The sequence below is a fragment of the Primulina eburnea genome, chromosome 1, assembly GCF_022965805.1.
Source record: "Primulina eburnea isolate SZY01 chromosome 1, ASM2296580v1, whole genome shotgun sequence".
Classification (NCBI taxonomy): domain Eukaryota; kingdom Viridiplantae; phylum Streptophyta; class Magnoliopsida; order Lamiales; family Gesneriaceae; genus Primulina; species Primulina eburnea.
This window is the reverse complement of record NC_133101.1, coordinates 26109242-26133562: the sequence shown is the minus strand read 5'-3', so window position 1 is coordinate 26133562 and position 24321 is coordinate 26109242. Positions and strand designations below refer to the sequence as shown.

The 24321-nt window shown below is 32.4% G+C and overlaps 1 protein-coding gene, 1 long non-coding RNA gene and 1 other non-coding gene across 3 annotated transcripts in view; 1 reads left to right on the top strand and 2 right to left on the bottom strand.

The window, feature by feature from the left end:
* Window positions 1–22961, bottom strand: part of LOC140829613 (uncharacterized) — a 53425-nt gene extending 30464 nt beyond the window's left edge. The window contains exon 1 of the long non-coding RNA XR_012117489.1: window positions 22827–22961. This is a non-coding gene — a long non-coding RNA (uncharacterized lncRNA). The remainder of the gene's footprint in view (window positions 1–22826) is intronic.
* Window positions 2433–2543, bottom strand: LOC140815178 (small nucleolar RNA R71). The gene has a single exon (XR_012114285.1). It is a non-coding gene; the product is annotated as a small nucleolar RNA R71 (small nucleolar RNA).
* LOC140811918 (cytokinin riboside 5'-monophosphate phosphoribohydrolase LOG3-like) lies at window positions 7722–8855 on the top strand. Its single transcript, XM_073170046.1, has one exon. The coding sequence runs from the start codon at window positions 8210–8212 to the stop codon at window positions 8837–8839; it is 630 nt and encodes a 209-aa protein (XP_073026147.1). The 5' UTR covers window positions 7722–8209; the 3' UTR covers window positions 8840–8855.
* Window positions 22962–24321: the final 1360 nt, after the last annotated feature.

Sequence of the window (24321 nt, the reverse complement as noted above, 5' to 3'; positions counted from 1 at the left end):
TATATATTATTATATTAAACAATATATATATAAATTCGGTATATGATTTTGTTTTTAATTGTTTTAATGAATATGTTTGTATTTGAATATATAAAAGGAATAAAGAATCTAGGTTGTGACTTTCCGATAAATTTTATTACTAAGGGACTAGTAATAAGATAGTGTGGGGGTGTGATGAAACTTAAAATTAATAATTTATTATATGTTAAAACCTGTATTTTAAAATTTTAAGTTTCATTAAAATTATAAATTATGTTATTTTAGTATTGTTTGTTTATATTTAAATGTCTTACTAAATTTGTTTTATTTTCAGGTTTTTTACGTGTTGGTAAAATAATGATAACTCAAGCTAGAAAAATTCAAATGGAGGTGACTCAAACATGGTTGGAATCCTTGAGAAGTTATTTACAACTTTGCAGAAGACATGATTGCCTAAAAAGCTCATTAAGATGATCAAATTGTGCAAAGATCAAAAGGAGGACACATTTACTTTTACTATGACCATCATTTAGTAAAAAATTCATAACTATTTCAATATTTATCCAAATGAGGTGAATCAAGTGGCCAAACTCATCTACACAAAATTCCCCACATGTTTGTGGCCTTAATCAGAGTCAAAGTGGTGAGAAAAGTCGTGGAACAAGGCATTGAAAGAAGGGACATGGAATTGGAGTTGAGGAGACAAAGAATACTATTACAACTACATGGCATTAATAGAATTTTTGACTCTTTCTCTCATTTGGCCTATAAATAGAGGCCTTGTGCTAGCTTGAAAATCATTCTATCTCATTGTAAAATATAGTGTGAGTGTGTATCAAAGTTCTAAGTTTAAATATATTTTCTTTCATTTTCTCAACTATGAGTGATATTTTAGTGTTGATCAAAAGTAAGTTCATGGCAAGCTAAATCTATTATGTCAAGGTGAAGAGGATGCATTCTTGGTGAAGTAAGATTGTTTATATTTTGTATATTATTTCTTTATCTCTTTTCATTTAGCTAACTTATTTTTATTGTAGGTATAAAAATGAATTATTTGTTGTTATCAATTTACATCAAATGCTTGATACCATTAAAGTGGTTATCTTGATTTGTTGTTTAATTTTGATACAATAAATATTTCATCACTTATTATTATATATATATAGATATATATATGTATATTTATATAATAATATCATAATATTTCATTTAGGCGATAGCGTGGCTCTGCCGGTTGTTCTAAATGAAATATTATGACTTAATACTAACATCTAACAATCTAACATTTACTTTTTCGCAACTAACTTTTATTTTTCGCATCTAACATTTACTTTCTTGCAACTAACTTTTACTTTTCCGCAACTAACATTTACTTTATTGCAACTAACTTTTACTTTACCGCAACTAACTTATTAAATCAATATATTTCATTTAGGCAATAGCGTGGCTCTGCCGGTTGTTCTAAATGAAATATAATGATTTAATTTAACATTTAATTTATGCAATTATTTATTTATATAGTTATAATTATAATCATAGGTACCATATATAAAATATCGGTTAATTCGGTATTTTCTATAGTGGGAACTATATTAGATTATGTGTGTGTTTAATTTTCTTGGAACCATTATTTATGGTAGTTTCTTTTGTTTCACTTTTAGTTAAATAATATTACATAAACCAAGAATAAATCCTCAAGCCTTGACAATATTTATAATTTGTAAACTTCAGTCTTGCATTTGGTAATCTATAAATTAATAAATTTAAACTCAAAATAACCTCTCTGTGGATCGATCTCGTACTTACGAAATATATTACTTGCAGACAACCTACACTTGGGTGAATTATTATTTAAGTAGTAACAAGTTTTTGGCGCCGTTGCCGGGGAGGTATAAATTAAGTTTATATTTGTTATTTATGTTTTATTTATAAGTATTGTGTGTTTTTACTTGTATGAGTGTTTGGAGTCGAAAAAAAAGTGGTAGACTTATTCGAGTATCTGAAAATAATTTAAACATGGATGATAATTCAAATAATCAAGATAATGATAATAATAATAATAATAATAATAATAATAATAATAATCAAGAACATGATCAATTAAGAACACTTAGGCACCATATGAACCCTATTAGAACTAGTGCCCCATCTTGTTTAGTTTTTCCTCCTGACGCATCAAATTTCAACTTTAAACCTCAAATTATTCAAATTTTACCAAATTTTCATGGCTTAGATTCTGAAAATCCATATTTGCATCTAAGAGAATTTGAGGAAGTTTGTAACACTTATAATGATCAAAATTGTAGAATGGATATAGTTCGATTAAAGCTTTTCCCTTTTTCTTTAAAAGATAAAGCTAAAACATGGCTACAAAATTTAAGATCAAGTTCAATAAGATCATGGGAAGAAATGCAACAACAATTTCTCAAAAAAATTTTCCCTTCCCATAGAACAAACTCTTTTAAAAGGCAAATTACAACTTTTTCTCAAAAACAAGGAGAAACATTTTATCAATGTTGGGATAGATATAAAGAATTACTTAATACATGCCCACATCATGGTTTTGAAACATGGAGAATAGTTTCTCACTTTTATGAAGGTCTTATACCTAAAGATAGGCAAATGATAGAATTCATGTGTAATGGAACTTTTGAAGATAAAAACCCAAATGAAGCTATGGAATATTTGGATTCATTAGCAGAAAATGCTCAAAATTGGGATAATATAGGTACAATAGAACCACCAACAACTAAAAACAATAATTCAACAAATGGGGGTGGTATCTATAATCTCAAAGATGATGTAGATATTCAAGCTAAACTTGCATCTTTAGCAAGAAAAATTGAGTCATTAGAAATGAAAAAGAGTGGTCAATTAAAAAGTATTCAAGAAATTGTTTGTCATATATGTGATACACATGATCATGCTACAAAAGATTGTCCAACATTACCTTCATTTAAAGAATGTCTCCATGAACAAGCAAATTATGTTAACAATTATAAAAAACCAATACTAGATCCTTTTTCACAATCATATAATCCGGGATGGAAAAATCATCCTAATTTTAGTTGGAGGAATGATAATAATGCACAACCGTCACAACAATATTTTCAAAATAACCAAAATCATCAAGGTTATATTCCTTATGTTACACCTCCAAGAAAAAACTTTGCAGATGTAATTCATGCATTTATCCAAAAGCAAGAGTCTATCAATATTCAAAACAGTCAATCTATGAATGATTTGAAAGAAACTCTTGCGAAATTTGCATCTGCACTTAATATTCATGAAAAAGGAAAATTTCCATCTCAACCTCAACCTAATCCTAAAAATCAAAATCAAGAATTAAAAAATGAAAAAATTGATCAAATAAAATCTGTTATTAGCCTTAGAAGTGGTAAAATAGTTAATGATCCATATATTAATGAAAACAATGATCATTTAAAATCAAAGAGTAAGGATGATAATCTTGATACTTTTGAGAATGATGATACCTTAAATTCTAAGAATAATATGGTGAATGATAAATCATCTAAAATAGTAAATGACTCAAATAAACCTCCACCATTTCCTCATGCATTAACAAATTATAAAAAACAAAAAAGTGATTCTGATATCTATGAAGTTTTTAAACAAGTAAAGATAAATATTCCATTATTAGATGCTATTAAACAAGTACCTTCCTATGCAAAATTTTTAAAAGACTTATGTACTGTGAAGAGAAAATTGCATGTGAAGAAGAAAGCATTCTTGGCTGAACAAGTAAGTTCTATTCTTCAAAACAATTCTAGTTTAAAATATAAAGATCCTGGTTGTCCAACAATTTCATGTATTATTGGAGAAAATAAAATTAAAAAAGCTTTGTTGGATTTGGGAGCAAGTGTGAATTTACTTCCTTATTCAGTTTATGAAAAACTTAATTTAGGGGAATTAAAACCCACTTCTGTTACTCTTTTACTGGCGGATAGGTCAATCAAAATACCTAGAGGTATTGTAGAAGATGTGTTGGTTCAAGTTGATAAATTCATATATCCAGTAGATTTTATTGTTTTGGATACACAACCAATAGAAGTACATAATGAAATTCCAGTAATATTGGGACGACCATTTCTAGCAACTTCAAATGCTTTAATTAATTGTCGAAATGGAATAATGAAATTGTCTTTTGGAAATATGACTCTAGAACTTAATGTGTTTAATTTATGTAAACAACCAAGTATTAATGAAAATGAAAATGAAGATGATAATGAAATTCAAACAATTGTGGAAGAAAATATACAAGAAGAAAACTTAAATCAACAATGTGAAGTTTTTTCAGTAGAAAGTTTGGAGTCTGAAAATAATTTTAAAGAAGATGATAATATAAAACTTGAATTAAAAGCTTTACCATTAGAATTGAAATATGTATTTCTTGGTCAAAATAAAACATTTCCTGTTGTAATTTCTTCCACTCTTCTACCAAATCAAGAAGAAGATTTAATTCAATTACTTAAAAAATATAAAAATGCAATTGGATGGACTTTGAAAGATATAAAAGGTATGAATCCTTTAATTTGTACACATAAAATTCACTTGGAAGAAAATGCTAAAACGTATCAACAACCGCAAAGAAGGTTAAATCCACATATGAAAGAAGTTGTTAAGAATGAAGTATTAAAACTATTAGACGCTGGAATTATCTATCCAATCTCAGATAGTAAATGGGTAAGTCCAATACAAGTAGTACCTAAAAGGTCAGGCATCACTGTTATAAAAAATGAAAAAGGAGAGTTATTACAAACTAGGATTCCATCTAGTTGGCGTATGTGTATTGATTATAGAAAATTAAATGATGCAACTAGAAAAGATCATTTCCCACTACCATTTTTAGATCAAATTTTAGAAAAAGTAGCAGGAAATTCTTATTACTGTTTTCTTGATGGGTATTCGGGGTATTATCAAATACCTATAATCATTAGAAGATCAAGAAAAAACTACTTTTACTTGTCCTTTCGGAACTTTTGCATTTAAAAGAATGCCATTTGGTTTATGCAATGCTCCGGCTACTTTTCAAAGATGCATGTTAAGTATTTTCAGTGATATGATTGAAGAATATGTAGAAGTTTTTATGGATGATATAACTGTTTTTGGAAACTCATTTGAAAATTGTCTTAAAAATCTAGAAAAAGTATTAAAAAGATGTGAAGAAAAAAATCTTGTTTTAAATTGGGAAAAATGTCATTATATGGTTAAATCTGGGATTGTCTTAGGACATGTGATATCTGAAAAAGGAATTGAAGTTGATAAAGCCAAAGTTGATGTTATTTCTAATTTAACATCACCAAAAACAGTCAAAAAAGTTCGATCATTCTTGGGTCATGCAGGATTTTATAGAAGGTTTATAAAAAATTTCAGCATAATATCTAAACCAATTTCAAATATTTTAACAAAAGATACACAATTCGAATGGACGCAAAAATGTGAAAATTCTTTTAAAAAAATAATTAATCTTTTAATTACATCACCTATTTTACAACCTCCAGATTGGTCTTTACCATTTGAATTAATGTGTGATGCAAGTGATTATGCTATAGGAGCTGTGTTAGGACAAAGAAAAGAAGGAAAACCTTATGCAATCTATTATGCTAGTAGAACCTTAAATAGTGCCCAAATAAATTATTCAACTACTGAAAAAGAATTACTTTCAGTAGTATTTGCATTAGATAAGTTTCGATCTTATTTAATTGGTTCTACTACTATTGTTTACACCGATCATTCTGCCATAAAATATTTATCAAATAAACAAGATGCTAAGCCAAGATTAATACGGTGGATTTTATTGTTACAAGAATTTGATATTATAATTAAAGATAAAAAAGGAAAAGAAAATGTTGTAGCCGATCATTTATCTAGAATAATGACTGAATCATCTCATAATGAAATACCAATAAATGAAAATTTTCCAGATGATCAGTTGTTTTATGCTACTATTATGCCATGGTTTGCTAATATTGTAAATTTTCTTTTGACAAATAAAATGCCTTCTCATTGGAATTCACAGGATAAGAATAAATTCTTGATAGAAGTTAAAAAATTTTATTGGGATGATCCTTACTTATTTAAGTATTGTCCTAACCAAATTTTTCGACGATGCATACCCGACAATGAAATAAGTAATGTTATTAAATTTTGTCATTCTGAAGCATGTGGAGGTCATTTTTCATCCAATAAAACAGCTACAAAAATCTTACAATGTGGATTTTATTGGCCGTCTTTATTCAAAGATACGCATTTATTTTGCAAATCTTGTGAAAATTGTCAGAAGATGGGATCAATTTCAAAACGAAACATGATGCCTTTAAATCCAATCATAATTATTGAAATATTTGATAGTTGGGGGATAGATTTTATGGGTCCATTTCCATTATCTTTTGGATATAAGTACATTTTAGTCGCTGTTGATTATGTTTCAAAATGGATTGAAGCGATTGCATGTAGAACTAATGATCATAAAGTTGTTATAAAATTTTTAAAATAAAATATTTTTAGTCGATTTGGAATACCTAGAGCAATAATTAGTGATGGGGGAAGTCATTTTATAAATAAATCATTTTCTTCTTTGTTAAGAAAATATGGCATTACACATAAAGTTTCTACCCCATATCATCCTCAAAGTAATGGTCAAGTTGAACTAGCAAATAGAGAAATAAAACAAATTTTAGAAAAAACAGTTAATCCAAATCGAAAAGATTGGTCTTTAAGATTAACTGATGCATTATGGGCATATAGAACTGCATTTAAAACATCATTAGGGATGTCACCATATAGGTTAGTTTTTGGTAAGCATTGTCATTTACCGGTTGAACTAGAACATAAAGCTTATTGGGCAATTAAAGCATTTAATACTAATTTAGATGATGCATCTAAATTAAGAAAATTGCAAATAAATGAACTTGAAGAATTAAGAAATGATGCATATGAAAATTCAAAGATTTATAAAGATAAAACTAAAGCCTTTCATGATAAAAATATTATGAGAAAGTCATTTGAAATTGGACAAAAAGTTTTGCTTTATAATTCTCGTTTGCATTTATTTCCAGGTAAACTAAGATCGAGGTGGTCAGGACCATTTATAGTCAAATTTGTTTATCCTCATGGTGCTGTTGACATTGAAAATCCTAAAAATAATGACGTGTTTAAAGTTCATGGGCAAAGACTTAAGCCTTTTATAGAAAATGAAATTCTTAATGATGAGTTTATGCCTTTATATGATCCACAATAGCTGTTTGATATTTTCATTTTGTTTTGCAGATTCTAGTTCATTTCCCGGTTAAGTGGCGGATAACGGTACTCCGTGACTGTTTAAGTCGGTTTCTTCAGTTTTCCCAAAATAATTGAAATATATATAATAATAATAATATGGATGTGTGTATTATGAATCTTCGTAAATATTTTGCTTGTTTACCTGATAATGCGTTGAAAAAAATTTATAAAGCTAGATGTGAGCGGCTAAGGTTGATGATGTTATATGGCATACCGGATGATATCCGTTTGATAATTGAAGCAAAAGTCCGATTGGTTGGGGAAGCAAGTGAATTAATAATAAGACATATGCCAGGATTTGGTAAAAGCACATATGCCAAAAAGCGAAGAGCTAAACGTATAGGTGGATGTCATAAATGTGCAAGGTGGACTTGTAAAGGAAATTGCAAAAATGTTGGAATGACATCAATGAATAGAGAAGATAAAATTTTATTCATTAAGAATGTTCTGAGTAAAGAGCCTTTGGATAATTTTCTAGAGGTTCTTGATACGCATTCTAGTGGGTACGTGCAAAATGAACTTCTTAAACTATGGTGGCAATTTCAACAGGAGGAATATCAATATGGACGGTGGAATCAGCCTTACAAAGATCCTACTGTAGTAACGCATATCTATTTAGATAAGTAAAAATATACACAATTTCGTCTTGGGAATCTGACGTTAAAAGACCCTGTTTGCCAATTTATAAGAAAATTGGATGGGAAGCATATCCTCGACTCATAGAAGGCGTTGAAGCCGTTACTGAACGTAAAATCAGAGGAAGATGTGAGCCACAATCACAACTACGCTGTATATATTTGTTTTAATTTTGTCATTTTTATTTTCTTTTAATAATAATAATTTCCTGTTCAAATATTGACTTTTGGCATGTTACATTTATAAATTCATATGCTGTGATCTAACAATTACAGAAAACATATTTCTCAACATGTCAACGTCCACGGTAAGTAAAATCAAAAATATTTGTGTATTTTGTGGATCTAGTGCAGGAAAAGATTCAATTTATGAAGATGTAGCAGAAAAGCTTGGAATAACACTTGCTAAAAGAAAGATTCATTTGGTATATGGTGGTGGTGAAGTTGGCCTCATGGGAAAAGTTGCAAAAGCTGCGCATGCAGGTGGAAGTGAAGTCTTAGGCATTATTCCGATTACTTTAGCCAATCTTACAGGACCAACAATAGGAGAAGAAATGCAAGTGGACAACATGTATGAACGAATTACTCAAATGATTGAACATTCAGATGCTTTCATTGCTCTGCCAGGAGGTTTCGGTACTTTGGAAGAAATATTTCATACTGTTTGTTGGGCACAATTAAATATCCACAATAAGCCAATTGGTTTGTTAAATGTTAACAATTATTATGATAAACTGTTATCGTTTCTTGATGATGTTGTGGAACAGGGATTTATTTCATTAGCTTCGCGAAGGATGTTAGTTTCTGCTACAAGTGAAGGTGAACTTATTGATTTACTGCAAGGATTTAGTCATGAACCAGATCCATTCTTATCTCAACTTAATTGGCCAACATCCAAGAGTAAGAAAAGAAAATTCATGTGATGCTAAACTTGCGATTCAACGGTATGTTTTTAATGTTCTTTTTTTAAGGTATGAATAATTTCTTCTTCTTCTTCTTCTTCTTCTTCTCTTCTTAGTTTTTTTTATTATATAAAAAATTAAAATATGTAGTAATAATAATAATACTTTTTAGTTCAATGTCGAGTAAGGTGTCAGTAAAATGCACCTGAGACACATTAGTTAATAATTATCGGAAAATCGCAATACACTAGATTTTAATATTCATTATATTCAAATTACAGAATACAAGAAAAATTAGTTTTCATATGTACCAATTTATATACATATATATTTTGATCAATTAATATAAAATATATAATAGATGTGTTTATTTATTTACATATATGTATATAATTGTGTGTGTTTTCAAATAAAATAATTTCTAAAATTTTTATGAGAATATAGTTAAAAGATATGGTTTGTATGGTTGTTAACATGTATAATTGAAAGAATTCTTTTGTAAAAGTATAATATATACTCACACATCTTTTGTGAGTGAGTGGTGAGAAATGAGAAAACAATTAATAAACTTTTATTGATTATTAAAAAATGGTTTATTACAAGAATATAAATCCCCTAAAAAAAAATATTTATTGAAAAAAAAAAGAAGTAAATAAATAACGGACTGCAAAATACTTTATTCAGTGTAAATTTTTTTTTAGATTTGATTGATGTACTATCAATGTGTTCTAAAAACATCAATCAATGTTCTCAAAAAAAAAAAAAAAAAAAAGAAGAAGAAGATTTGTTTGTGCTAGATAAGTTCCAAAGGAAATCGGATGTATCCGTTATATAAATGTTTATATATATACATATATATATATTTATGGTAGAATGTTTGGATAGAAAATTTTATGTTATTGTAAAATTTTGCAGTCACGTTATTTAAAAAAAAAAAAACAATAACAAAAAAAAGAAAAAAAGAAAAAAGAAAAAAGAAAAAAAAGGGGATTTTATTCTTTGTAAATTTTCCTATTTTGTTTTCAATATTAGTTTAATTAATTGTCTGCTTTAATACTTGGCCTTTTTCGATGAGAGTTAATATTCATTCCAACTCCATGAGTGAAAACTAGCTATTCCGTAAACATTTTGACCTGAAAGATTATATGGAGTTGAGGCTTTTACAATAATATTCTTGATATTATACATGTTATGGTGGGTGGTGTGAATTATCTTTTTGACTATATTATTATAAATTTTTTTAGAAATTTAAAAATTATATATATATTGTTACTTTATATATTATGTGAAAATAAGAATAAAAACACATCTAATTATATATTATTATATTAAACGAATATATATATATATAAATCGGTATATGATTTTGTTTTTAATGAATATGTTTGTATTTGAATATATAAAAGGAATAAAGAATCTAGGTTGTGACTTTCCGATAAATTTTATTACTAAGGGACTAGTAATAAGATAGTGTGGGGGTGTGATGAAACTTAAAATTAATAATTTATTATATGTTAAAACCTGTATTTTAAAATTTTAAGTTTCATTAAAATTATAAATTATGTTATTTTAGTATTGTTTGTTTATATTTAAATGTCTTACTAAATTTGTTTTATTTTCAGGTGTTTTACGTGTTGGTAAAATAATGATAACTCAAGCTAGAAAATTCAAATGGAGGTGACTCAAACATGGTTGGAATCCTTGAGAAGTTATTTACAACTTTGCAGAAGACATGATTGCCTAAAAAGCTCATTAAGATGATCAAATTGTGCAAAGATCAAAAGGAGGACACATTTACTTTTACTATGACCATCATTTAGTAAAAAATTCATAACTATTTCAATATTTATCCAAATGAGGTGAATCAAGTGGCCAAACTCATCTACACAAAATTCCCCACATGTTTGTGGCCTTAATCAGAGTCAAAGTGGTGAGAAAAGTCGTGGAACAAGGCATTGAAAGAAGGGACATGGAATTGGAGTTGAGGAGACAAAGAATACTATTACAACTACATGGCATTAATAGAATTTTTGACTCTTTCTCTCATTTGGCCTATAAATAGAGGCCTTGTGCTAGCTTGAAAATCATTCTATCTCATTGTAAAATATAGTGTGAGTGTGTATCAAAGTTCTAAGTTTAAATATATTTTCTTTCATTTTCTCAACTATGAGTGATATTTTAGTGTTGATCAAAAGTAAGTTCATGGCAAGCTAAATCTATTATGTCAAGGTGAAGAGGATGCATTCTTGGTGAAGTAAGATTGTTTATATTTTGTATATTATTTCTTTATCTCTTTTCATTTAGCTAACTTATTTTTATTGTAGGTATAAAAATGAATTATTTGTTGTTATCAATTTACATCAAATGCTTGATACCATTAAAGTGGTTATCTTGATTTGTTGTTTAATTTTGATACAATAAATATTTCATCACTTATTATTATATATATATAGATATATATATGTATATTTATATAATAATATCATAATATTTCATTTAGGCGATAGCGTGGCTCTGCCGGTTATTCTAAATGAAATATTATGACTTAATACTAACATCTAACAATCTAACATTTACTTTTTCGCAACTAACTTTTATTTTTCGCATCTAACATTTACTTTCTTGCAACTAACTTTTACTTTTCCGCAACTAACATTTACTTTATTGCAACTAACTTTTACTTTACCGCAACTAACTTATTAAATCAATATATTTCATTTAGGCAATAGCGTGGCTCTGCCGGTTGTTCTAAATGAAATATAATGATTTAATTTAACATTTAATTTATGCAGTTATTTATTTATATAGTTATAATTATAATCATAGGTACCATATATAAAATATCGGTTAATTCGGTATTTTCTATAGTGGGAACTATATTAGATTATGTGTGTGTTTAATTTTCTTGGAACCATTATTTATGGTAGTTTCTTTTGTTTCACTTTTAGTTAAACAATATTACATAAACCAAGAATAAATCCTCAAGCCTTGACAATATTTATAATTTGTAAACTTCAGTCTTGCATTTGGTAATCTATAAATTAATAAATTTAAACTCAAAATAACCTCTCTGTGGATCGATCTCGTACTTACGAAATATATTACTTGCAGACAACCTACACTTGGGTGAATTATTATTTAAGTAGTAACATTAATGGTTCTTGGTTGCTAGTCGAGTAAATTTTTGAGGATTTCATATAAGCAATAGCGATTCGAAGACTACGACAATCTTTAGGATTATAAATGTACAATTTGAGGATTTTAAGTTTCTATGGAAATGTAAGATTAATTATGAGAATTTATTTAGGATGCATGCTCTACATAGTTGGATTTAAGGATTGAATTGCAGGAATTGAGAATTTTAAGGACCTAATTGTAATAAGCAATGATTTGAGGACCTAGGTTCAAAAATAAAATTCTAAGGGAATATTTTCGAATTTACCAAATTTTGGGATTAAATTTCGAGGTCGAAAATCTAAAAGTTTAATGAGGTAAAGATGGAAAATTTTATGGGGACAATGATGCAAATTTCGAAGAGTTGTAGGGCCAAAATGTAAATTTGGAGAACTGTAAGGGCCAGATTGCAAGTTTCAAAATTTTAAGGATGTAATTGCGAGCTTTTGAGGAACACTTGTGATTTTAAGTATTTATAGAAATGTAAGACGTGTTATGGGAATTAATTTTGGGTTTAATAAACTTAAGACTGTTGAACCTTATGATACGGGAAATCTATAAAATGAAATTGGGAATACTGAGGACTAATGGGTAAATGTGGAACTTTTGAGATTTAGTGAAAATTGGATGATATTCGAGGAAAGTAAGAATTAATTCTACAATTTTAAGAAATTTGAGAAATTATTTAGTAGTAAGTGAGAATTGATTGGTTTAAATGGTAGGAATTTTCGGTTATTTAGGCTCGAAGGAAATATAGAATATTTAGATATTTGGGTTATAATGTTATAATGAATGGTAACTAAGGACATTGTAGGATGAATCAATCTTAGGCGTGAAAATTTAAGCATTAGTGAAATAATGTTGTGGCAAATTAAGAATTTAAAGTGATGACGATTTAAGGTAAATTTGATCGGTTAGTTAAGTTATAAGAATAAACATTGAGTTAGTAAATTTTTGGGAACATAAGTTTGATGTGTCACAAGTTTTAGTCATGATTTTAACAGGTAAGATTATACCTTGTGAGAATTTAAAATTTTTAGGAAAGTTGGGTACGATGATGGTTAGTTTAATTGATAGACGCACGTAAGAGGTGAGGTAGACACCTTGTCTTGAGAAATTTTGGAAGTCATTAACAAACTTGGGACTAAACGGATATGCGTATTGGAATTATTTTATTCAAATCTATTTGGATTAGGTAAGTTTGAATTTCAAATTTATGGGATATTTGTTCATACAGAAATTTTGAGTGAAATAAAAACAAAAGAGAATTAGTTGTGTTCAATATAAGTTATCAATTGATGAATATTAAGATTTTTTTATCAAGTAAGGAATCTAAAAGCTTGATATGGGGATTCTAGAGTTCTATGGGTTATAAGTGAAATTGATTTATTAAAGTTAGTCTAATGCTACCATGGGCTAACTTATTAAGTTTATATGCTAGAATTAAGTAAGCATTAAGGATACACAAGAATGCGACACTTGTTCCAATGAGGAAGTTCAAAGTCTTAGGCCTCAACTAGATTGTAATTGGGAAGAGGATAGTTTGAGTAGGTACTTGATGCTAGAAGTGTTATTATTAAGGTAGAAGGTCGATGTTGTATAACTGAGTTTTATGGATTAACTTTATTCGAGGTTTAAGATTTACAACAATTTAACATCCGGGATGCACTTATAAATAATAAGTTACTAAGTTTAGTGCCGTAAGATAAAGATTCAATTCAAGGATTTTAGACTAATACTACTATGAGGTTGAAATAAGGTATAACCTCTAAGCGTTCTACTGAGAATAGAAGTTGATCAGTACATTCTGGTACAAAGGTTTCTTAAGTCGAACTGCATAAATGCTAATATAATAAGTCGATGAATATTACGAGTATAGTATAAGAAAATTAAGGTGCGATAAGTTTAGACATCCATCTCTAGTACGAGAAACTGCGGGATAAGTCATAATTCGGGGCTATAGTTGAATAGGACTAAGTCACCATAAGTTGTTTTAAGTTGCGATTCACAAACGAGGACTTTGGTAGACAAATTTATTTAGGATTGAGGAGACGTAAGGACAGCTTAATATTTATCTTATCAGAGTAGCGCAGCGGAAGAGTGGATTATTAGGATTCTAGAATTAAGAGTCTAAACTTTTTGTTTATCAAGGATAAGCGAATTTCGAGGACGAAATTTCTTTTAAGGGGGAAGGATTGTAGAACCCGTAAATTAGACTACGTATAAGCCATTCATAATTCTAGTATTTTTAATTAAATGATTTTATTGCATAAGTATTTAAATGCTTTTCTTTAAAGTTAATTATTTTATGCAGTATTTTGATTTTTAACATTTCAGTTAATTCAGTGAGGCTGGACTGGAGTTGGAGTTTAGAGATAAAAATTTAAGATTCAGAAATCATTTCCAAAATTTATTTTAGCTAGCAAGTAAGTTAATTTAAGTTAAAAAGAAGTTTAAAGAATTATTTAAGTTACTTGAGTTGAGTAGAAAATAAATTCATTTAAGTTCCATAATTAAGGGGTTAGTTCACTAAATTAATTAAAGGATAGGTAAGGCTTTTAAAGGTTATAAATTTAGTAAATAATCAACAATTCCCTTCATTTTTATTCCAAGAATTCGGCCACCCCTTAGTAGATTAAACAAGGACATGCCAACACACCTTTGACCCATTCTTTGTTGTGTTAGCATACTAATCTTTTTAATTATTGAGCAACCTTAATTAATTAATTAATGAGCATTATCCTAGTCTAGATTAGCAAGGAAATTTCGGTCACCTCCTTCTAGATACATCCAATGATCATTTGTTAGCAAACCAAATTCAAAATTCAAAAAGAGAGGAGACTTGATCATACCATTTGAATTCCTTTATTAGTGGATCTCCCTCACTCTCCTAACCATCACCTCCCCTCACCCATGAACGAAATTCAGAGCATTTTAGAGTAGAAATTTCGTGAGCCTCATAGCAAGAATTAAGAGAGGAAATCGAGTAGCAAGCAAGAAAAGCAAACGCTCCATCTCCTCCGCGCCGAATCGTCTTATTCTTTCGTTTTTCTTTCAAACGAAACCAGGCATGCATATATTCTTCCTTGACTCTTCAATCAAGTCCTATTATAATTTATTTTCATTATATGATCATGTTTTGATAGCCAAAAAACGAAATGTTTCAAGAATTTTTCAGAAAACAACACATGCAGATTTTCGGTTTTCTTGATGCTCTTCACGGGTTGCTTTGCTGTGTTGGTTTCATGTATTGGTTCGGTTCCAGGGTCCCAAGGCAACATCTATACATGTATTAGGATGCATTAGGACTATGTTGGTCAACTCATCCAACCCCATGCATGCTGGAAACACGAAGATGACAGCAACCTCCCATTTGTGTCCATATGAGTTTCGAAAAATTCAGATTGTGGTCACGGGAAAGGTTTCTGATCATGGCTGCCCCAAAAGGCCTATAGCCATGGTTAGATCACTTCCCTAGAATGTCTAAGACGTGACTAAGTCGCCTTTTTGGTGGATTGGTCCATGGTGAATCGGTTTTAAAATTAAACAACAAGAACAGCCCCTTCGCCCCTTTCGAATTCAGCAAGTGTATCATTCGGTTTGGTGTAATGGTGTGGATCTTGGTTGGCCTATGGCCCTTAGCCACGGTTCATACCATGCCCCTAGATGTCTAGATCGTGCCATGGTCAATCAAATGGCCACTGGAATGACACGAGACAACAAACGAAGCAAGACACCCCACACGCATGCAAGGTGTTCTCGGGTAGGAGTTTTTGAGTTGTTGCTGGAATGGTGCAAATTTTGGCTGGCCTAGGGCCCTTAGCCATGGTTCAAATCATTACTTGGGATGTTCGTAAGAGGTTTTGGTCGGTGGTTCAAGCCCCAATGGCCATTAGCCTTGCAAACGACGCAAAGAAACCAAAGCACAGTTGTGTGTATTTTTGGACAGCAACTTGCTGTGACGGTTCAGTGGCTTGTTCGAGTTCTCGGTTGGCTTTTAACCTATGGCCTTGGACTGGACAGTGCCTCATTGAGTTGGGAAGGTCATGTTTTTGACCGTTTCTCATTCGAATCATTTTTGAGGTCGTACGAGAATTTACGGTGCGATGTGTCAAATTGACTCTCGAAAGAGCGTTTCATGTTTTGGCCTCCATTCACCTAGATTTCGGCCCTCACCATTTTAGGAGCATTATTTTATCATTTTAGGCATATTTTAATCGTGACTACATGATGGTTCATTGTTGGTTCGGGTTGGTTCGAAGTCATGATTAAATACGAAGTCGGTAGGCATAATTGTCACATTTTTGAAGGTTATTGCATAGTTTGGTCCCATAAATCCATTGCATATTTTTCATGGCATATTTAGGTTGCAGCGAGCCTGGGAGCGATACAATCCAAGCAGTAAATTATTACAGGATATTTAATTGTGCCATTTAATTATATTACGTGCATAAAAATATAAAATGTTCATTTTTGAGATTATGCGTTATTGCTTGTGGCCATTTCACTATCATGGGATTATTGCTAAATCCGGTCACCAGTTACCGGTCCGGTCGCCAGTTACCGGTCAGTTCAGTTTGTACCACCCAGTATACTGTGGCATAGTCTGATCAGACGTTCATTATTTTACTCGGTCGCCAGTTACCGGTCATGGGAGCATTTTATTATCCGGTCGCCAGTTACCGGTCAGTTTCAGTGCAGGGGCCACGTGCGTAGACCATAATCTCAACAGAAAATTTATTAAATGCTATTTCAGTACATGGCTCCAAGGAGCAAACATTTTCACTATGACTTTCAGTTCAGTTATGCACGTATTATAATCGCTCATGATATGTTATTTTCACCTTGTGCCTCATGACATGATATTTTTACTCCCATGAAATTTTTACTATATTTACTCATTATTTACGATATATACATGTTGAGTCTTTAGACTCACTAGACTTGATTGTTGTAGGTACTGATGATGCTGGGGCCGAGGGCGGGGACTAGTGAGCTAGCTTGGGTCGGCAGTAGTGGAACCCGAAGACCTCATTTTAGCAATTACTATTTTTATGCTCAAACAGTTTATCCGTTGTTGGATTATTCTTAAATTGTTCTTTGTCAAACAAATAATTTCTTCCGCTGCTATTTTTTTACATTTAAACTTTATTTAACGGTTTATTTTATGAACGAGGCATTTTACTTACTTTTCAAAGAAAATTTTTAATTTTTCTGCAAATATTCAAACACGAATTTTCGGGCCGTTATATTTACTCACTGAAGAATAACCAAGAAATATTCCTTCTGCAGATTTAGCATCAAAGGCTTTTAAAAGAGTTTTACCATTAATAAGTATAAAATATCTGCAGCCGAATATTTTGAAGTAGGAAACCAGACTTTTTCTTCCATGCCAGATCTCATAAAGTTTTCATATGATTCTTATTAATCATTGATCTGTTTTGAGTGTAACACGCAGTGTTCACTGCCTCTGCCCAAAACCTTTGAGAGATACTAGAATCAGCAAGCATTGTTCTAGCAGCCTCTTTGAGGGTCCGATTTCTCCTTTCAGCTACACCATTTTGCTGAGGAGTTCTAGCTGCTGAGAGCTCATGCTTAATTCCGGCATTCTCTAAATAATTTGAAAGAATTTGATTGATAAACTCAGATCCTCGATCAGATCTATTGCTATCAATTCCAACTGATTTTTCATTTAATAGTCTTTTGAAAATCTTAATCAGTTGATCAGCAGTTTGGTCTTTGGATTTGAGAAATATAACCCAAGTGAATCTTGAAAAATCATCTACAGCCACCAAGGTGTATTTCATTCCCCCTAAGCTCATGACTGGTATTGGACCAAATAGATCCATATGTAACAGCTCTAAGCATCGGGAAGAAGATTTACGACCCTTGTTCTTAAAAGAAGATTTGATTTGTTTGCCAAACTGATATGCTGAGCAAATTTTGTCTTTGATAAAATCCATTTTGGGCAGTCCAGTAACAAGATCGTGGTTACTCAAATATGCAATAGATTTGAAGTTCAGGTGGTTTAATCTCTTATGCCACAACCAGTTTTTAGAAGATTTTGAAGCAATAAAACAAACTGGTGCATAAGGTTGATCATTCCAACTGACTTTGTAAGTGTTTCCACACCTTTTGCCAGTTAGGATGATCTCTTCAGTTGAGTTTTTGACTGAACAAGAATGTTTGTCAAACTGAACTGAGAATCCATTATCGCATAATTGACTGATACTGATCAAATTATACTTAAGATTCTCAACTAATAATACATCATTAATGGTAAAGTTACCATGGATAAGCTTACCCTTACCCACAGTTTTACCTTTAGAATTATCTCCAAAATTGATGTTTGGTCCAGTGTATTTGACCAGTTGAGACAATAAATTTGAATCTCCTGTCATGTGGCGTGAACATCCACTATCCAAGTACCATATAGATTCAATGCTTGTACCTGTTACCTGCAATCACACACAAGATAAGATTCTGGTACCCCTTTTTCTATTTGGGTCCAAAGTTGATTAGTCCTTTAGGAATCCAGACTTGGATCTGTCTAACTGACCGTCCAGTTGCTGTATCCAGATGGTCTTTCCCTGTTTGTTTGTGCTTGGTGTATGGTGTGCAGGAGATACAACATGTGATTTGCCCTTTTCAACTGATTGTCCAGCCAGTATCTTTTCTGAACTGGCTTACTGTTGTAGTAATTTGAGTAGCCATTTGAGTAATTTTTGCTGAAAATTTTTGGTTGCTGACTTCGAGAGTCAGTCACAACTTTTGGGCTATAACCAATTCCACATCTTTTGCCCTTGTTCATACTTTGAGTTGGCTGTTCAATCAGTTTACTCGGCTCAGCTTGTTCTTGTACCATAACTGATTTTACAAAGTGAATGTATTTCCCTTTGTTTATATTCAGTTTTGGCTGAGTATCTTTGGAAGACGAATCATCTTTACTACTGAATCCTAAACCAGTTTTATCAATAACTGATTTCTGAGAATTCTGTATATCAGTTAAAGCATCAGACGATTTGTTCCAAGCCTGAATAAGCTCAGTGTGCTTTGAATTTTCAAGCAACAACTTTTGAATCATTAATTGATCCCAGCTTCTTTCATTTCTGAGCTCATCAATTTCCATTTTCAGACTCAACATATCAACTGATTCATCAGTTTTTGTTTTATCGTCTTTGGGATCATTTTGCTTCGCTTTGGCTTTTTCAAACGATAAAGCAAGCTTTTGATACTCATTAACCATGTCATACAATGTTGAAATAAGTTCTTCTCTGGTAAATAAGTTGAACTAAAATCAAATACTTGTTGACTGTTGGACTCTAGTTCTGTATCAGCAGCCATCAGACATTTTACTTCTTCTTCATTGTCACTAGAACTGCATGAATTTTCTGGTTCTGATTCCTCGCTGTCAGTGTCTGTCCATTTGGCTTTGCTATCTTCAGCTAGGAGTACTTCATGTTTCTTTCTGTAAGGCTTCTTGTAGTCCTTAGATCTCCTCTTGTGCTCATACACTTTCTTCTTTCTTTAAGTTGAAACTTGACTGTCCTTCTTAGGCTTGGGACAGTCAGCAATATAATGACCTGGTTTGCCACAGTTGTAGCATGAATTTGACTCTTCTCTGGAGTTGTTTCTTTGATAGTTCTTCTGAAAGTTTCCTTGATTTTTCCTCATGAATCTTCCGAATTTTTTAATGAACAATGACATGGCATAATTGCTTAGTTGATCAGCAGCTTTCTCAACTGAACCAGTTGGTTCTGTTCTTACAGCAGTTAAGGCAGTAGTAGCTGCTGGAGTAGATGGTTCTCCTTCTCGAGTTTGTAGTTCAAACTCGTATGCCTTCAAGTCAGCAAATAGATCATGAAGTTCAACTTTGTTCAGATCTCTAGATTCCCTCATTGCCATGGTCTTCACGTCCCACTCCTTGGGAAGACCTCTGATTATCTTCAATGCAACTTCTTTGTTTGAATACACCTTTCCAAGTGCATTTAGTTCGTTGATGATGCAGTTGGTTTTTTCATCATATTCATGCATTGTTTATCCAACTTTCATTCTGATGTTGTCAAACTTCTGCACGGCAACAGAAAGTTTTTTTTCTTCGGTTTTTTCGTTGCCTTCGCAAAGCTGAATTAACTTCTCCCAAATCTCTTTGGCTGTCTTGCACATCTTGATTTTACTGAACGTTACTTTGTCCAGTGTTTTATACAATATGTCCTTTGCTACATTATTTAGATTTGCTTTCCTCTTGTCCTCAGTAGTCCACTAATCTCTTGGCTTTTCTATACGATGAGGTGCCCCATCAGTAATGGCAACAGCTGTATTGGCTTTCAAAATCTTCATGGGTCCGTCAGTTATAACGTACCACATATCATCATCTTGTGCAGCTATGTGAGCCCGCATCCTGATCTTCCAATCGTCAAAGTCTTCTCTTGAGAACATAGGAATCTTGTTGAATGAAGACATTGTGAACAATTTGAGTATAGATAATCTTTGATAGGATATGACTTGCTCTGATACCACTTGATAGGATCGGTTAATCGAATAAAGAGTGTTTAGAAGGGGGGGTTGAATGAACACTGCTCGAATTTAAATATTCTTCGACAATATGAGTTCAGTTTTGTTACAAACTGAAACTAGATATCCCGTCGGTCAATAACAATCAGTTAAACTGAATAAAACAGTTGGGGAAAATAAACTGACTGAAAGATAGAGTATCTAACTGAAAAATGAAAACTGAAGTAAAGACACAATATGTTTCTGGATGTTTGAAGACTTGAATAACTCCTACGTCACCCCTTCAATCACGAAGATAGGATATCCACTAAAAGACCTTGATCAAATACACAACACTATACTGAGCCACTTCAGTTTGGACTTATCACTTTGCCAAAACTGAAACTCTTAGTATACAACAATTTTATAGATCGTAACTGATCTTAACACAACTTAGAAAATCTATCAAAGATTACAAAGTGCTATATAAGCTCGAAAATGTAGTCTTGAATATTACTGATATGACTGATAAGCGTGAGCTTTGATTTCTGATTGTGAGTAGATATTTCTGCAGCGTAACAGCAAATAGAATTATATAACTGAAAGTTGGTTTGCTTCTTCAGTTGCTGTCTTCGACTATTTATAGACTCTCCTCTCAACGGTAACATTAAAGAATGTTTGAATATTCTAACCGTTGATTGCCACGTCGATATATTCTGACAATCGTACATTGTTCATTCTGTAATGCGGCGTTCCACTACTAGTTGCAGGTATATGTACTATTTTGTCAGTTGTCGCTTTCAACTGATGACGTGTACTGCTGAGAGATCAGCTGGTAAGGAATCAGTTGACGAGAATGAACTTCATTTGTATTGATTAGTTAACTAAGTTCAGCAGATGACGTGTTTAGTTGATGATCAGTTCAGTTGCTTAGTTCAGTTGGTAAGTCTTTTTGTCAAAATACCGGAATTAAGTTTCCAACATGGTTCGATTCCAGGCTCCCAAGGCTGCTTATGGTCATGTTCTAGGGTGTGTTAGGGTCAAGTTTGATCAAGGGTTCAAGCCCCAAAACCGTGAGTTAGATGCTCCAAACAACCAGCAATAAACAAGTGTCATAGTTGGGTTTCATTTACTGTCATTGGCTGGTTTGGGGTAGAGTTCGAGTCATGGCTGGCCTAGGGCCAGTAGCCATGGCTAGGACCCTTCCCTAGCAAGCATAGGATGTGGTAAAGTCGGCCCTAAGTGGCTTGAGCCATGTCCCAAGTCGTTTGGACAGAAACAACACAAGTGTCCCTCGGTTTCATTTTTCTGTTTTCCTTCGTGTGAGTTGGGTTCGGTTTTTATGAGGTTGGGTGGATCTTGGTTGGCTCTTAGCCCTTAGCCATGTTCCACACCATGCCCCTTGATGTCTAGATCATGCCATGGTCAACCAAATGGCCACTGGAATGATCCAAGACAACTAACAACAGCAAAGTCCCACGCGTGCAGAATTGTGCTCGCGGGTGGGCGTACTGTCATGTTTCGAGTGTGGGTTGGATTGTGGCTGGCCTAGGGCCCTTAGCCATGGTTCAAATCATTCCTTAGGATGTTGGTAAGAGGTTCTGGTCGGTGTTTCAAGCCCCAATGGCTAGTAGCCTCGCAAACGACTCAAAGGAAACGCAAGCATGCTGCTGTAACTTTTGACAGCAAGTGTGCTGTGGTTCAGAGGTGTGTTCCGGGTTCTTGGTTGGCTTTTAGCCTATGGCCTTCAACTGGACAGTTCCTCATCATGTTAGGAAGGTAATGTTTTTGACGGTTTGTGATTTGGATCATTTTAGAGGTCGTACGAGAATTTACGGTGCAATGTGCCAAAATGACTCTCGAAAGAGCGTTTCACATTTTTGGCCTCCATTCACTGAATTTCGAGTACTATAAATTTAGGAGCATTATATCATCATTTTAGGAGTATTTTAATCTTGACTATTTGATGGTTCAGTGTTGGTTCGGGTTGGTTCGGAGTCATGATTAAATACGAAGTCGTCAGGCGCAATTGTCTCAGTTTTCGGATTTAATTGCATAGTTTGGCCAAATAAATCAATTGCATATTTTTCATGTTAGATTTAGGTCGCAGCGAGCCTGGGAGCGATCCAACCCAATCAGTAAAATTATTACAGGATATTTAATTATGTTATTTAATTATATTACGTGCAAAATATTCATTTTGAGGTTTATGCGATATTGTTTGTGGTCACTTTACTATCATGAGATTATTACTTCACCCGGTCGCCAGTTACCGGTCAGTTCAGTTTTGTACCACCCAGTATACTGTGGCATTAGTCTGATCAGACCCTAATTACTTCACCCGGTTGCCAGTAACCGGTCAGTTCAGTTCAGTTCAGTTCAGGGACCACTTGCGTAGACCATAATCTCACCACAAAAATTATGACATGCTATTTCAGTACATGGCTCCAAGGAGCAAACATTTTCACTATGATATCTTCAGTTCAGTTATGCACGTACTATAATTACCATTGAAGTGATATTTTATGTTACACCTCATAACAATATTTTTTCACTTGCATGCGCTTTTTATTATCTAATTACTTGTTATTTACGATATATGCATGCTGAGTCTTTAGACTCACTAGACTTAATTTTTGTAGGTACTGATGAGGCCGGGACCGAGGGCGGGGACCAGTGAGCTAGCTTGGGTCGGCAGTAGTGAAACCCGAGGACCCCATTTTTCAACATTTATTATTTTACGATCAAATATTTTTATCTGTCGTTGGATTATTTTTAAACGGTTATTTTGCAAACATTAAATTCTTACGCTGCCATTTTGAATATTAAATGTTATTTATCAGTTTAATTTGTGAATGAGACATTGTAATTATTTAAAAAGAAAATTTTTAAATTTTTCGCAAATTTTCAAGTAAGAATTTTCGGGCCATGTGAGGCACGGGGCCGAAGAAGACGGTGGGTGATCACCGGTGCCATCAGTTGCACGGACAATGAGCGGCTCCTGGCATGCTTCTAGGTGGAGGGAACATGAATGAACCGACCCACACGGGAATGAGAGGGATTCAGAGACTGTTCAATGTAATGGACTGTATAGTTGAAGAGGGCTTAAAAGATTTGATTTGTACTACTCATATCACGAAGGTGCATCTTCTTTTCGGTAGCTCATCACATAAGAATTCCAAAGTGAAGCGTGCTTGACTTGGGGAAATTTTGGGATGGATGACCTTTTGGAAGTTTCCCAGGGTGCGTGTGAGTGAGGACACGCTGGAAAGACCTGTCTTGATACAGTGAGGATAGTCATCGAATTTGGGGCGTTACATGTACACCCTCAAGGATGAACATGATCTACGAGCCAGATTTACCTCTTTGGCAAGAAAAGTTGAGGCACTTGAATTGAAAAAGAACGGTCAATTAAAATATGTTCAAGAAATTGTATCTCACATCTGTGATACAAGTGTTCATTCTACAAAAGATTGTCCCACTTTGCCCTCTTTTAAAGAATGTCTCCATTAACAAGACAATGTTTTGAAAAATTTCAAAATGCCAAATTTTGAATCATTTTCTCAAAGTTACAGTCCAGGTTGGCAAAATCATCTAAATTTTAGTTGGATGAATGATAATGCTGCACAATTTTCACAACCATATTTTCTCAGTCAACAAAATTTTCAAAATTATGCACCTTATTTTCCTTCATCTAAAAGGAATTTGGAAGATACATTGAATTTTTTCATTGCAAAGCAAGAGTCTATCAATACTCAAACTGCTCAAACCATGATAGATTTGAAAGATACTCTTGCCAAATTTTCATTTGCACTTAATGTTCATGAAAAAGTTAA

Coding starts and splice junctions, on each gene's coding strand:
- LOC140811918 (XM_073170046.1), top strand. CDS start 8,210: ATGTCAACGTCCACGGTAAGTAAAATCAAAAATATTTGTGTATTTTGT.